Source organism: Pezoporus occidentalis, unplaced genomic scaffold (genome assembly GCF_034315485.1).
Source record: "Pezoporus occidentalis ecotype Australia unplaced genomic scaffold, CSIRO_AGI_Poc_V1 ctg84, whole genome shotgun sequence".
Taxonomy (NCBI): Eukaryota; Metazoa; Chordata; class Aves; order Psittaciformes; family Psittacidae; genus Pezoporus; species Pezoporus occidentalis.
In genome coordinates, this window is record NW_026916203.1 from 1,353,661 (window position 1) to 1,369,730 (window position 16,070).

The 16,070-nt window shown below is 43.1% G+C and overlaps 1 protein-coding gene across 4 annotated transcripts in view; it reads right to left on the reverse strand.

Annotated features, from left to right (window-relative positions):
• The window catches only part of MAN2A1 (mannosidase alpha class 2A member 1), a 113,783-nt gene that overhangs the window by 23,936 nt on the left and 73,777 nt on the right, over window positions 1-16,070 (reverse strand). For all 4 annotated transcript variants that reach the window (XM_062604230.1, XM_062604229.1, XM_062604231.1 and 1 more), the window contains 3 exons: window positions 13,523-13,656; window positions 12,325-12,466; window positions 6,998-7,131 (listed from right to left, as the gene is read on the reverse strand). In XM_062604230.1, coding sequence (XP_062460214.1) covers window positions 6,998-7,131; window positions 12,325-12,466; window positions 13,523-13,656 — 410 coding nt within the window. The remainder of the gene's footprint in view (window positions 1-6,997; window positions 7,132-12,324; window positions 12,467-13,522; window positions 13,657-16,070) is intronic.

The following is a 16,070-nucleotide window of genomic DNA, read 5'->3' on the forward strand; positions in this document are numbered from 1 at the left end:
AGACAAAAACGAGGTAATGTTAGGTTTAGGGACTTAATAGAATACAGGCTACCTGATTATGCTAGTGATTATTTAAGAATTCTCCCTATCCACAACACATCAATGTAGCTCAACTGCCACTAAAATATGCTGTTCAGGGTGGGGTAGGAGAAGAAAGAAAAGTATTTCAGAGATGTAAATTAAAAGAAACTTTCAGTTGATATTGTCATAGCCAAAAAACTCCACACTAAATTACATCAAAGCGATGCACATTTAATTATTGTTTTAAGAACTGCACATCCTACACCTCACACAGGCTCCTTTTATGGGAAGTTTCCCAAAGAGCAGGAAACATCCTGTTCTTCAGAACTGTTTGAGAAAACTCAGAATAAACTATTTTGGAATACACAAAAGCTTGTAATGGCAAAGATGCCACCAACTGACCGAAACTCTCTGCTCCTGTTTCCCATGGGCAGGGACACCTCACACTAAACCATATCACCCAAGGACTCATCCAACCTGGTCTTGAACACTGCCAGAGATGGAGCATTATCAGCCTCCCTGGGAAACCCATTCCAGTGCCTCACCACCCCTACAGTAAAGAGCTTCCTCCTTATATCCAATCTAAAATTCCCCTGTTTTAACCCGTTACCCCTTGTCCTATCACTACAGTCCCTAATGAAGAGTCCCTCCCCAGCATCCCTATAAGCCCCCTTCAGATCCTGGAAGGCTGCTATGAGGTCTCCACGCAGCCTTCTCTTCTCCAGGCTGAACAGCCCCAACTTTCTCAGCCTGTCTTCAAACGGGAGGTGCTCGAGCTCCCTGATCATCCCTGTGGCCCTCCTCTCGACTTGCTCCAAGAGCTTCCTTGTCCTTCTTATGTTGAGGACACCAGAACTGCACACAGTACTCCAACTGTAGTCTCATGAAAGCAGAGTGAAGGGAGAGGATCACCTCCTTCAACCTGCTGGTCACACTTCATGCAGCCCAGGACAGTAGGCTGTGAATGCACACCAGATGTTGCATTATTCTGTGATGCAGAGGCTAGGATTGTTAATGAACAGACACCATCACAAGGTAACAGAACGTCTGCACGCTAATTTAGTTTCCAGTACCCAGCAAGAGACTACAAATATTTGGTGGTGTCAAGCTCATTCACAAGATCAGGCTAAAGGAAATGTGATTTCTCCCAGTGGAAGGCATGAAAAAAATTGTGGTTTGGATCTTGCATCAGGTGGTGTTGGAACAAAAGCCTGATATTTCCAACATGGCTTCATGAAAGCACTGGCCTACAAGCCAGCATTAACTCTTTGCCTCAAAATGAATTAGGCTTTTTAATACTTCCATCAATCTAATGCAGTAGTCTCCTTTTGTCAGAATAAACACTGGAGCCATTGAACACATAAACATGGAGCCATTGAACACAACTCTTTGCGTGTGGCCATCCAGCCAGTTCTTTATCCGCCGAGTGGTCCACCTATCAAATTGATGTCTCTCCAATTTAGAAACAAGGATGTCGTGCGGGACAGTGCTGAAGGCATCTAGTCCAGGTAGATGACATCAACTGCTCTGCTCCTGTCCATCAGTTCTGTGGTCCCTTCATCGAAGGCTACCAAATCGGTCAGGCAGGATTTCCCCTTAGTGAAGCCATGCTGGCTGTCACCAAGCACCTTGTTGTTTTTCATGTGCCTTAGCATGCCATCCAGGAGAATCTGCTCCAAGATTTTGCCAGGCACAGAGGTGAGACTGACTGGTCTGCAGTTCCCTGGGTCATCCATTTTCCCCTTCTTGAAAATGGGGGTTATATTTCCCTTTTTCCAGTCATTGGGAACTTCACCGGACTGCCATGATTTTTCAAATATGGACAGTGGCTTTGCAACTTCATTCACCAGCTCCTTCAGGACCCGCGGATGGATCTCATCAGGTCCCATGGATTTGTGCATGTTCAGGTTTTTAAGATGCTCTCGAACCAGATCCTCTCCTACAGTGGGCCTAGGGTCTTTGTTCTCACAGTCCCTGCATCTGCCTTCTAAGGCCTGGGTGGTGTGGTCAGAGCCTTTGGCAGTGAAGACTGAGGAAAAGAAGTGTTATGAACCTCAGCCTTCTCCAAATCCTGTGTAGCCAGTTCTCCTGATAGCTTCCGGAAAGGGCCCACGCTGTTCCTAGTCCATCTTTTATTTACAACGTACCTACAGAATCCCTTCCTGTTATCTTTCACATCCCTAGACACGTTTAATTCTAACTGGGCCTTAGCTTCCCTAACCTGGTCCCTAGCTTCCAGGACAACATCCCTGTATTCTTCCCAGGCCGCCTGTCCTTTTCTTCCGCCTTTTATAAGCCTCTGTTTTCCTCTGAATTTTCCTCAGCAGCTCCTTATCCATCCAAGGAGGTCTCCTGGCCCTCCTGCTGCACTTCCTTCTGGTTGGGATGCAACACTCCTGAGCTTGTAGCAGGTGATCCTTGAGTATCAACCAAGAGTCTTGGGCCCCCCTGCCCTCTAGGGCTATATCCCATGGAACCTTACTAAGCAGGTTCCTGAAGAAGCCAAAGTCTGCTCTCCTGAGTCCAGAGCAGTGAGCTTGCTGCACACTCTTCTCACTGAGGATCTCGAATTCGACCATCTTGTGGTCGCTGCGTCCAAGGCTGCCCTGGAGCATCACATTTCCAACCAGCCCTTCCCTGTTGGTGAGCACGAGGTCAAGCATGGCACCTCTCCTTGTCGGCTCCTCTATTACTTGCAGAAGGAAGTTGTCTTCCACACAACTGAGGAACCTCCTGGATTGCTTGTGCTGGGCTGTTCCGTCCCTCCAACAGATATCAGGGTGGTTGAAGTCACCCATGAGGACAAGGGCCTGTGAGCGTGAGGCTGTTCCTATCTGTAGAGTGCTTCATCCGCAGGTTCTCCTTGATCAGGTGGTCTGTAACAGATCCCCACAATGTCTCCCATTGCTGTTCTCCCTTTAACCCTGACCCACGAACTCTCTATTGACTGCTCACCTGTCCCCAGACAGAGGTCCATACTCTCCAGCCTATGCGTAACATAAACAGCAACTCCCCCTCCCCGCCTGCCAGGCCTGTCTTTTCTAAAGAGCCCATAATCTTCCATTCCAACACTCCAGTCACAGGAGCCATCCCACCATGTTTCTGCGATACCTATTATATCATACCCTCATAGATGTGCACACATCTCTAATTCTTCCTGTTTGCTCCCCATACTATAGGCGTTTGCATAGAGGCATCTGAGCCGAGCTCCAAATGAAGCCAGCTCATTGGCTGGAGCAGCTGAAATATCTCTACATCACTCCGAGCATTTATTATAGGTGCTGGCAACTGACTGAGAGTGTTGGGATGGAATGATGCCCTCCTCCCACAACACATCTAGTTTAAAGCCTCCTTGACCAGTCTGGCAAGCCTCCTACCAAAATCGCTCTTCCCCTTGTCAGACCAGCTCCACCAGTCTCCAGTAGACCCAGCCTCCCAAACTGAGTCCCATCTTCTAAATACCCAAACCCCTGAGTGTGGCACCGCTGTTCTAACCATTTATTAACCTGGCCAATTCGCCTAGCCTTTTTAAGGTCCTCCCCTCTATCCTGGAGAATTGACAAAAAGACTATCTGAACTCCAGAGCCCCTAACCACCTCTCCCCAGGGCTCTGTACTCCTTCTTTATGCTCTCCGGTCTACTGCTGCCTATACTAGCACCCACATGAATCACTACAAGGGGGTAATAGTCAGATTTACTAGACCAGGCAGCCTCTCAGCAACACCCTTGATCCAACCCCCTGGTAGGCAACACACCTCTCTTGAGAATGGGTCAGGCAGACAGATGGGTGCCTCTGTGCCTTTCAAAGTAGAGCCCTCTACTACTATGACCCGCTGCTTTTTCCTGGCAGCACCAGTAGTGATCTTTACGAGTGCATCAGCCAGTTGTTCATGTTGTGAGGTGTGTAGCTCCTCGTTAGCCCCCTGCAGAACTGTGAAGTGGTTCTGGGTGGGGACATCAGATTTAGGAGGAAGCCCCTTGCTTTTAATTGTCCTCTTCCTCCTTTTTTTATTGGTTTCTTTTGTCACTATTTCCCATCTTCCCAGGTTAACAGCCTCCTTCTTTCCTCCATGAGCTACAGTGGATGCTTGAGGCCCCTGCACAGTTTGGACCTGGAGCAAGCAGTGCTGCTTCCTCCCAGCTTCCCTGACTTCTTGCAGCCTACTGACAGTATCCCGCAGCTCAGCCCCTGCTGCAGGAGGACCTCCACCAGGGCGCACCGAATGCAGGCCTGCCCATTGTGCACCCTCCCCTCACCAGACCAGTGCAGGCACTCTCTACACCCCGAGCTCTGCACTGCAGCCTCCCCTCTCATCGGCTCTGTCTGGTGTGGACACTACCACCACTGGGGCAGCCAGAGCAGAGATCCCAGTGAGGGCCCTGGTCATGAGGCGAGTGCTCACCTGCCCGCGTGAACTGCTGTGCCATGCCACGTCCTACTCCTGGTCACTCACGCTCCCTGGGGCAGGTTTCTAACCAGTGAGGGCTGGTGCCGCTGCTCCTGGCTACGCCCCTGCGAGTCCCTGCTCACGTCAGCTGAGCTGCCAGCTCATGGGAAAGTCTTGTCGAGGACTTGAGGCTCCCTCAGTGGCTCTCGCCACTCTGAGTTGAGGCTCCTGGACGCTGATCTCCCCCCCGCTCTGGTGTTGAAGGCATGCTCCCTCGAGCTACTCATTTCAGCAACTGATCCAAAACATCTTACTTGGCTCATGGAGGCTGTGCACACTGTATCGTTTGGTCCAACAGCGTGTCTTTTTGGGTGTGCCCACTCCCCCATAGCTTTGATCCTCTTCAAGTCCCTACAGAACTGTGTAAGAACTAACTGCCCTCAAAGGCTTACTCTGCAGTTATTTAAACTGCATTATCAGCTCAGCAGGAAAGGTCAGGGGAAGGAAGGTAGATGCTCAGACACAGGTACCCAAAAAATGCCTCAACGCAGGTTAACTGTCCCTTCTCCTTTGAAAGATTCTTAGTAACTTGCACAGAATCTTTCAAAAAATGTAGCAAAAGGACAAAGATTTTAATAAGAAAAGGCAAATACATTGTTATTCTATGAAGCTGATGTTTGACTGGTATCCCAAACAAACTGGTAAATGTATGCAAAGACACATGTAAATGTTTCACTAACCTGACAACCCCGGAGTTGTTTACGCTGCAGTTTTTTATAACTGAGGAAACATCAAACTGTTTTCCAGAGGCATGTTTTGGTTTGAAGCAGCAGCACCATTCTGAAATTAAACTTATGACTAAACCCACTTAACCAGGCACTGTGCTAGTTGGCAGAGGAGTCTCAATGTGCATGCGCTAGTTTTCTTTTAGAAGTAAGTAACAAAGAAGCTTCGCTGGAGGTATGCACCAAACATGCTCTAACCCTTCACATCTCCATTACAGTCTGAACAGACGACTAATCCTTTGGATAGATGATTTTTAAAGTCTCTTCTTCTGACAGAAAAACAGACCTTCTCTGACCAGTGACTGGAATAGAAGACTTCCAGAGATACATTTCGGAGAGTAAATTTGTGTCTCTCTCAAAGATACCAGAACTTCACATAGTATCAATGCAAGCACCATGGCACTAATTGATTTGATTTTCTCCTGTTGTTTCAAATTATTTGCTAATTTAAGCATAAATTTCTGTGTCCAATAATTCCTACTTATCAGCTTCATATTCTAATTTAATACAATACAATTTACCCTGGCTAATAAAGTAGTAAAGAACTCTCTGAAGGTTTCTTCTTGCAAAGGTAGATTAACCCGTGCAATGCAGGTTGTCAAAGATAGACTGCTGCAGAACTCAAGTACACTTCTTTCAAGTTAGCTCAGACATTTGTACCCCACACTGACAAATGCAGTTAACATGCCGCCTGTGTTGTACACGATGAGGAACTAGAAAATCATAGTGACACGTACAACCTGAAAAAAACACTGACAATCATTAGGTGGTGGAAATTAGCTTTAAACTTGGTATTATCATCCTCTCACAGTGGCTAATAAAATCCATTATAAAACAGAATTCATTCCAATTTATCTGAATATTCATTAGCAGCTCAGGATACATCCTCTCATCTTTAGTTCTGTGATGATTTTAACATGTAGTCAATGCTGTCAACATGATTCTAATGCCTTAGTATGAAGATGTACTTCTTATTTTGTCCTAAAAAATGATAGGAAAAAAAAAATACAGGGAGAAAACACAAAGAACTGATAGAGAACTAAAGAGTTATTCGCAAGACTAATGCAAAAAAAGGCAAACTAAGATCTGTGCAAGTACAAAAATATCTCCTTCCAGGCAAAATGGTCTCAGCTTTCCCAGAATCAGAATGAAATTAAAAGGTTTATATGTGTGAACACTTCCACTTAAATCTTATTTCCTACAAAACCTGTTTTTATAAAGATGTTTTCTTTCTACCCATTCATCTGAAATAATGTTGTCAACCTTTCTCCAGATTCAGTGGATTTTGCTAAGAAGCAGAAGTCTTCCTAATTAGTAATTTTATAAGTTTCTTAACAAAAAACAACAAAAAATAGAATGAAAGAACAGTACACACTACCCCAACAACAGTGCAACAGTACCCCAGTCATGTGTTGAAGTGTGAGTGGGAAAGCAGACACTACAGGTAATTTGTGTGAAGAGTAGAATCATATAGTTTGGGTTGGAAGAGCTCCCCAAAGGTCATCCAGTCAAACCCGCCTGCAATGACCAGGGTCATCATTGACTAGATAAGGCTGCCCACAATCACATCCAGCCTGGCCTTGAATGTCTCCAGGGATAGAGCAGCCACCACCTCTGGGCAACCTGTTGTGAAAGATGAAGTCTTTACAATGAGAATATTCAAGCAAGTTGACAAGATTCCCTTGCAAGCTATGTTTCCTTAGTTCTACTAGTCATGGAATAATGTCTTCACTGAGTTACTGCTGCTGCAACGGAAATATTTAAACCTTAATTAGCCAGAAAAATTCAGACAATGAATTTTACCACATCTGTTCCATGTCTTCTTTCCAGCAGAAGTCGGAAGGCATTAGCTGTAATCTTGTTATCTTGGACACCTTGTCCAAGGCCACGGTTGTCATCCTGCATAAGTCGACGATCCATGATCACTTCTAACTGACCTGAAAGAGCAATACAAGGATTATACTGGTAAACAGAACATGTAAAGCTTGTATTAAATATAAGAAAAATACCCTTAAATATAACTTAAAGAATCCCTTTTTTTTTTTTTTTTGTCTTGCATATGCAACAGTAATAGCAGATCAATACTGTTAGGACTGAGTATGAAAACAGTTAATACCTTTGGGCTTTGGCTGTTAATATTCTTCAAAAAAATTTTCACAAGCCTTTCAGCAGAAGGTCCTGCAAATTTTTATTAAGAGTCTAAATAGCAGTTTAACATGAAAAGTTACTACTATTAACTAGTATCTGTAAGAATAATACTTGGCACATAAAGAATCAAAGAGAAGAATCAGCCCAAGTAGCTGCAGCTGTATGGATCTTCTGTAGAGGAACTATCATCATCTTTTACTCCATTAAAAAACGCACCTCCCAGATACATTTTTTTCCTTTTTTGTTTTTGTTTCACAGTTGGAGGCAGAAGGAATCACAGAACATTAGAACCATGGAAACACCAGGTTGAAAGGGATCTCAGGGATCATATGGTCCAACCTTTCTTGGCAAAAAATGACCTAGATGTGCCAGTATCCTGTCCAGCTGGATTGTTGGGGAGTGTGTCCATTGTTGGGGAATCCACCATTTCCTTGGGGAGATTATTCCAATGGCTGATTGTTCTCACTGTGAAAAATTTGCCTCGTGTAAAGTTGGAACCTCCCCAGGGGTAACTTGCGCCCATTACCCCTTGTCTATTCCATGTATTTGTTGTAAAAAGAGAGTCTTCATTTTCTTTGTAGCCACCCTTTAAATGCTGGGACATGGTGATAAGCTCCCCCTTGAGACTTCTTTTCTCCAGGCTGAACAAACCCGGTCCTCTCAGCCTTTCCTCATACAGCTTCCCAGTCTTCTATGTTTGTGGCCCTGCTCCAGACCCTTTCCAGACTGTCCACATCCTTTTTGTATAGCAGGGACCAGAACTGAACACAGTAGTCCAGGTGCGGCCTGTCAAGTGCTGAGTAGAGTGGGATAATGACAGCTTTGTCCCCACTGGTGAAACTCTTGTTGATGTAACTTAGCACCCTGCTGCCTCTCTTTGCCACAGGTGCACACTGATCATTCCTATTGTGCTAGTTGTCTACCAACATACCCAGGTCCCTTTCTACAGAGCTCCACCTCAGCCAGGTAGCCTTGCTGCACTCTTAGATTGGGTTTGCCCAGGTGCATAACCTTGTCCTTGTTGAACTTCGTAAGGCTCTTGTTAGCCCACTCTTCGTATCCAGGTCATCCTGCAGGGTGCCTTTTCCCAATCCTACGCTTCGACTTGTGGTAGCCCCTAGGTGAATACACTCCATAATTTCCCCAAGGACTGTTGTAAAACTGATGGGCCTATAATTTCCTGGATCATCCTTTGAGTCCTTCTTATAGATGGGGGCAGTATTTGCCTTATTCCAGCCTTCTGTAATGTCCCCTGATCTCCATGAATTCCCAAAGTTTACAGAGAGCAGCCTCGCAAGGATGTCAGCCAGCTCTCTTAACACCCTCGGGTGGATATCAGCCAGCTCTCTTAACACCCTCGGGTGGATATTGCGGACACAGGAAAACCATGCAGGCAATACAGTATATAAATGCTTACAACTACTCCTTCTCGTAAGAATATTTTCACTTGTGGGAGTATGAAAGTACTTTGCACCAGGTGAGCACCAAGTATGAAGTTCCGAGTTCATAATGAACTGTAAACTTGCCATTCAGTTCAGAATAGCTCTTTAAGCACGACATTAAATCATATCATTCACAGCAGCCCTGTGTACGACTTGGGGGTGTTGGTCAATGAGAAAATGAACATGAGCCAGCTTCAGTGTGCGCTCGCAGAAAGCAAACTGTATCCTGGGCTTCATCAAAAGGAACATGACCAGAAGGTCAAAGGAGGTGATCCTGCCCCTCAACTTGGCTCTCATGAGACCTCACTTGGAGTACTGTGTGTAGTTCTGGAGTCCTCAACATAAAAAGGACATGGAACTGTTGGAACAAGTCCAGAGGAGGGCCACGAGGATGATCAGGGGACTGGAGCACCTCCCGTATGAAGATAGGCTGAGAAAGTTGGGGCTGTTCAGCCTGGAGAAGAGAAGGCTGCACGGAGACCTCATAGCGGCCTTCCAGGATCTGAAGGGGGCCTATAGGGATGCTGGGGAGGGACTCTTCATTAGGGACTGTAGTGACAGGACAAGGGATAACGGGTTAAAACTTAAACAGGGGAAGTTTAGACTGGATATAAGGAGGAAATTCTTTCCTGCTAGGGTGGTGAGGCACTGGAATGGGTTGCCCAGGGAGGCTGATAACGCTCCATCTCTGGTAGTGTTCAAGACCAGGTTGGACGAGGCCTTGGGTGATATGGTTTAGTGTGAGGTGTCCCTGCCCATGGCAGGAGGGGGTGGAACTAGATGATCTTAAGGTCCCTTCTAACCCTAATCATTCTACAATTCTATGATTCCATAAACAGGAAGAGAGAAAGTAGGAAGCAGAAATAAATTTGTGGCATATGTACTTTACAGTTTTGATCAAGTCTCTCAGAAGCTGATGTTGAGGACTGATGACAACAAAATGAGAAATCCTACTCATACTGCTGAGATCATCTGATAGCTTAAGGGTTAAGTGTTCCATAGCAAGGAACCTGTCTCTAATCCAAGAATGAGATAAGAAACAACCATCTGTTCATAGAAATCTCAGATGATGGGTTTTGCCTTGAGTCAGACAGCCTTGGACACAGAGACACACAGTTACTAAAGGCACTTGGCTAAACTGCAGTGTTTTTTAACTTTATTCCAGGATCCCTTTGAGATACTGAAGGGCCCTCAAAAGAAGCGTCATGAAGCATATGACTTTCAGTAGCTACAGAGCCTTCAGGTTCATTTTTATTCTCTTTTAAGGAGCCCAACATGCCCACAGAACAAATGTAATAAACAAGAGTTGTTTCATAAAATATTACTAATGATAACAAGTCAGATGAATACATTTTTTTTTTTTTTTAGTGGAGGAAGAGTAAACAGTTGATGCTGCTAATTAACTGTTAACCTTGTATGACTAAGTTTGCCAAAGAGTGACATAATTAAGAAATTGATGTCATGACCAAGTATGGGATACATCTTTTGCTTTTTTATTTAACTGGAGTAAGGAAAAAGCCTCTAATGTCTGACTGAGTTGAAACGAATGTTCACAGAAAGCCAGTATCTTCCTAATACTTAACTGTAATGTGTCAAACAGTGCTAGCCTTAACTTCCATAACATGAAGACAGAGACTGGAGGTCTATGAGGACTTAGATCATAGAATGGTTTGGGATGGAAAGGACCTTAAAATCATCTATTTCCAGTCCACCTGCCATGGGCAGGGAGGCCTCACCCTAGACCAGGTTGCCCAAGGCTCATCCAACCTGGCCTTCAACACTGCCAGAGATGGAACATTTATCACTTCTTTAGGCACCAGTGCCTCACCACCCTCACAGTGAAGAACTTCTTCCTTATATCTAACCTGAACTTCCCAGAGTCCCTGATGAAAAGTCCCTCCCCAGCATCCTTACAGGCTCCCTTCGGATACTGGAAGGCTGCTATGAGGTCTCCACGCAGCCTTCTCTTCTCCAGGCTGAACAGCCCCAACTTTCTCAGCCTGTCTTCAAACGGGAGGTGCTCGAGCTCCCTGATCATCCCTGTGGCCCTCCTCTCGACTTGCTCCAAGAGCTTCCTTGTCCTTCTTATGTTGAGGACACCAGAACTGCACACAGTACTCCAACTGTAGTCTCATGAAAGCAGAGTGAAGGGAGAGGATCACTTCCTTCAACCTGCTGGTCACACTTCATGCAGCCCAGGACAGTAGGCTGTGAATGCACACCAGATGTTGCATTATTCTGTGATGCAGAGGCTAGGATTGTTAATGAACAGACACCATCACAAGGTAACAGAACGTCTGCATGCTAATTTAGTTTCCAGTACCCAGCAAGAGACTACAAATATTTGGTGGTGTCAAGCTCATTCACAAGATCAGGCTAAAGGAAATGTGATTTCTCCCAGTGGAAGGCATGAAAAAAATTGTGGTTTGGGTCTTGCATCAGGTGGTGTTGGAACAAAAGCCTGATATTTCCAACATGGCTTCATGAAAGCACTGGCCTACAGGCCAGCATTAACTCTTTGCCTCAAAATGAATTAGGCTTTTTAATACTTCCATCAATCTAATGCAGTAGTCACCTTTTGTCAGAATGAACACTAATATGACATTTTTCTGTAAAGAAACTGGGAAGTATATTTTGGTATAGTTTCTGATACACTTTTTTCCTTCAAAGTATTTATTTCATTGTTTTTCAAAACCATATACATTTAAACTCGCAATATATTACAGCAAGGAATTATACATCTTAAATTATTAATTGCATACCTTATTTTCCCACTACTTGCTAGTTTTATTTGAATGGGTAGCTGCATAGACTGAACAACTGACTACTCTTTCATCCCTCCAGGTCATTCATCATAGCTTTCTCTGCCTTGAGGGACAAGACTGTGTCCTTTTCGAATTCTTAATATGAATTAAGTTTACTTGTCAACATATTCATCAACTCTCTCAAAGTACTCCATTAAATTTGCGAAGTATGGTTTTGCTTCAGAGGAAGCATGCTGATTATTAGCCAGGGTAATTTTTATCCTTTATTTCCCTAATTTTAGTCTTAGAAAAGCTGCTATTGTTTTCCTCTACAGGGATGTTAGGCTATACTTGCATATACCTTTAGACTAGTGCTTTACACCTTAAAGCAAACAAACAAATCAAAACACATGATCAGCATCACATTATCCATCTTAAGCCCTCTGCTACCACAGCAGTACAAAACAGAACAAAGCACTTAGTTTCACCGTTTCCTCCTTGAGTTCCATCAGAGTTCTTAAGTGAAAAATACCTGGTTCTGAAAACATATTGCCCATTTTGTCCTTTTCGTAACTTCTTTCCTCTGTCTCTAGTTTGAGACAGATCTTCCATTGAAGATGACAGGATCTCATGTGGGAACAACCTCTACGTCCTCCCTTACTGACATATTCTAAAACTTGTCAGAGTTGGAGAAAGGTATTTCCTCAAATGCTAGTACGTATGGTAATCTCTGAATGAACTATTTCAGACAACCATGAAAGATAGGCCTTTATAGTATCTATCATCTTATACTTACCATTTTTCAAGCTTGCAACACCTAGAGACTGAGCTGAATGAAGTGTCAAACGAACACCAGCATCCTGGATATAAGCCATTGTAGTCATAGGATAGATATTTGCTTGAAGAGGTAACTTGCTCATCGTCAGTCTGGGCTGGATCTGCCATATGAACATGAACTTAAATAAAACACATTCTTTTTATGCATTTAAATTTCTAAGACCTTTTCAGACATTTGTCCCATGTGCTTTAGAAGCAAAACCAGCACCAAAGCACTCACTTGACTATATTATTTAGCTTTTTAGAGGTTTGTGGCTAAAATTACCACTTTGAAAATGACAACTTCAGTGTACTTTTAGATTCATCAAGAGAACCTAGAAAAAAGGAATAATCACAGTTAAAGACAGAGAACTTTTTTTCTCCTCTGGAGACCAAGCAGTGAATAGATTCAAGGCAGAAGAAAATGAATTGTTGGCTTGTAAAAGCAGTAGTGGGATTCTTGAATAGTACATGATAAATGAATAGTAGTATTAAAATTATTTTCAATTTTAAATATTCACTTTTCTGTCTCCAGCAAAATGCAGTACTACGCACTAAGTGGAAAAAAAGTACTCTCTTACCCATCAGGTATGGTTTTCAAATCTATTCGCAAAACTATTCCTAGCAAGAAAAGAAGGTAAGTAAAAGAAAATTTGCTTTCTTTTGTACGTGCTGCGGAGTCCAAGACAAGAAATGCTCACACTATATTTCACATGACACATTACTAATAGGAGAAGTTATTACACTTCAAATACATCACTTATTTCCACCACAGCAGCAAGCAGTTGTTCGCTAGGTCTGAGTTGCTGGACCTTATGCACATCTGGCATTGTGCTATCCAAAGGCCTCTAATTAAATAGACAAAGCAGAGGGGAAGAAGACATGCAGATATACAAGCAACTACACAGTAGCTTGTCATAACTTGCTGTTTACAACTCTTATGTTAAAAAGGATATAAAGGAATATTTAACAAAATTCCTGAAAGAAAACAGTTGCTACTTTATCTCATCTAAACCAAATTTTATAATGCATATATTTTTAAAGCTTTCCTTTAAAATGATTAATGGAGTTTAATGTTAGAGTTTGACTAAATTTGACTCAAACTCTTTACAATCAGAAGTATTAAGGCAGCCAAAACCTGACACCCTAGACTTTTACAGTTAATAGACTATAATTACCTGATATCCATTAAGATCAGTATAGAATTTATTTTCACTGTTTATGTCAGACGAAATTCTCATTGCAAGCTCACGATTATATTCTCCTCTAATATCCACAATATTGGAAACTTCAACAGACTGGCCTTCCAAACCTACATAAAAAAGACGCATTTAAAACTTCTCAATTTTAAAAAGTGATTGCCAGATATATAAAAACGCCTGCGCTCCCAGAACACAGTGATATAGTTTTCTCCTGCTAGTTTTTCTTTTCTGTTGTATTTAACCAAATACTTGAAGCTGGTTCAGTTATGTACAACAGTACTTCTAATTCAGTACTCATGGAACAGATTTTGAAACCTTCATGTAAGTAGAACAGAAGCAATTAATGAAAATAGCCAATGTGGGTTCCAGAAAATTAGTAAGAAAGAGCACATAACTATTAAGTTCTATCTTTAGCATTTAATACACTGGAGCAAGACCTAGTCATTTACAGCTTTTCCTGACTCTTAAGTGGCTGTCACTATCCACAGATAAGGATGAAATTATCAGCTTCTTGGCAGCAACTGTTCCACTAAGCCAGTCAGCTGTTTTAACCAAAATGGGGACAGTGAATTAAGTAGTTGCAGAGAACCACAACCATGACAAAAGTCTTTGTTGATGGGGAACAAACACATAATTATTAAAATAAGGATTAAGTAACTGAAATGCAGACAGATGTTCAGTGAGATTTTTTTTCTACAGTGCGTCCCACTGAAAATTGAGTACCTTTAATAATAACCTGACCATTTCAAATAGTCTGAGATACAGTTTGGATTGGAATCATTCCATCATTCAGCATAACCGCATCTACCCTTTCTGTAGTATAATGGGACTGAAAATTGTGGACAGAATTCTGCCAAGCAGAACAGATACAAAATACCTCTTTGTAGTGAGATGACAGATTACGTTGTGCTCATTTGACAGATTGTAAACAGACAATAGTAGAAAGTAAGGGACTGATTAGCCAACTTAGTTCTTTAAAACTTCTCAGTCAACACATAAGACCCAGAAGCACTGAGCATCATTCTGGGTCCTGAACTGTAGCATCTATGACAGAAAAATACTTCTGAATATTATTCCTAAATTCTGAAGCACGTGGACAGAGGTTAGGACTTCTTTTTCATTCTACACATACAGTTTTCAAATTATATTAACAGTTCTGCTTGAGAACATGCTGAAGTTTCCTTAAGGTCTTTACTTTGCTGAAATCTGAACCAAACACTGAACTTCACACAATGGAATGCTGTGAGAGACTGAACTGAAAAAATCAGACTCCACTATCCATTGTCTCAAAGATTGGCGTGAAAAGCTGAGATGCGAGTCCACTGTCCACTATCTGAGAGATAGGTGGGAGGAGTTAAGACCTCAATGTCCATTACCTGAGAGAAGGGTGTGAGGAACTGAAATGGGACTCCAGAGTCCATTGCCTGAGAGATGAGTGAGAGAGCCGAGATAAGACTCTTCTGTCCATTATCTCAAGGAGTGGTGTGAGCAATTGCTGTCCATTATCCCAAGAATTGCTACAGACATGTGAAGTTGCAGACCTGGCTGCAAGGCCAATGAAACTGATCCACCAGGAACGTGCAGTACGTGACATGAAGAACAGAGGTATTCCCCCCAACTCATAATATATGGGGAAAAAGGTAACCACCATGAGAGACACCCTCCATGGGGATACCACCTCCAATGACTACTATGGACCCTTGGGATGCAGACTACAGATCCTGGAGGACTCCCACCACCGAGGATGACTACTGTGGACCCACGGGACACCACTGGATCCACAGTGATGACTGTCTCTCTCTGTATCCCGAATTCCTGCTTCATTTCTATCTTTTTTCTGATCTGTCCTATTGCTAGCTCTTGTTTATACTAATTTCCTTTTTATAATAATTCTTTCTGTAATAAACAAACTGACGGATTATGGTACTTGACCTTGATGTATTTCAGAAAAATTTCATCCAAATAGATTAACAACTGAAAATACATGTTTCCTACTTCAATTACAAAACAAGTTGCTAAGCCACTGGCCATCATATTTGAAAAATCATGGCAGTCCAGTGAAGTTCCCAATGACTGGAAAAAGGGAAATATAACCCCCATTTTCAAGGAAGGGAAAAGGGATGACCCAGGGAACTACAGACCAGTCAGTCTCACCTTTGTGCCTGGAAAAATCTTGAAGCAGATTCTCCTGGATGGCATGCCAAGGCACATGGAAAGCAACAAGGTGCTTGGTGACAGCCAGCATGGCTTCACTAAGGGGAAATCCTGCCTGACCAATTTGGTGGCCTTCTATGATGGGACTACGGAACTGATGGACAGGGGTAGAGCAGTTGATGTCATCTACCTGGACTTGCACGAAGCGTTTGACACTGTCCCACACAACATCCTTGTCTCTAATCGGAGAGACATCAATTTGATGGATGGACCACTCGGCGGATAAAGAACTAGCTGGATGGCCACACACAAAGAGTTGTGGTCAATGGCTCAATGTCCGGCTGGAGACCAGTAACAAGAGGTGTCCCTC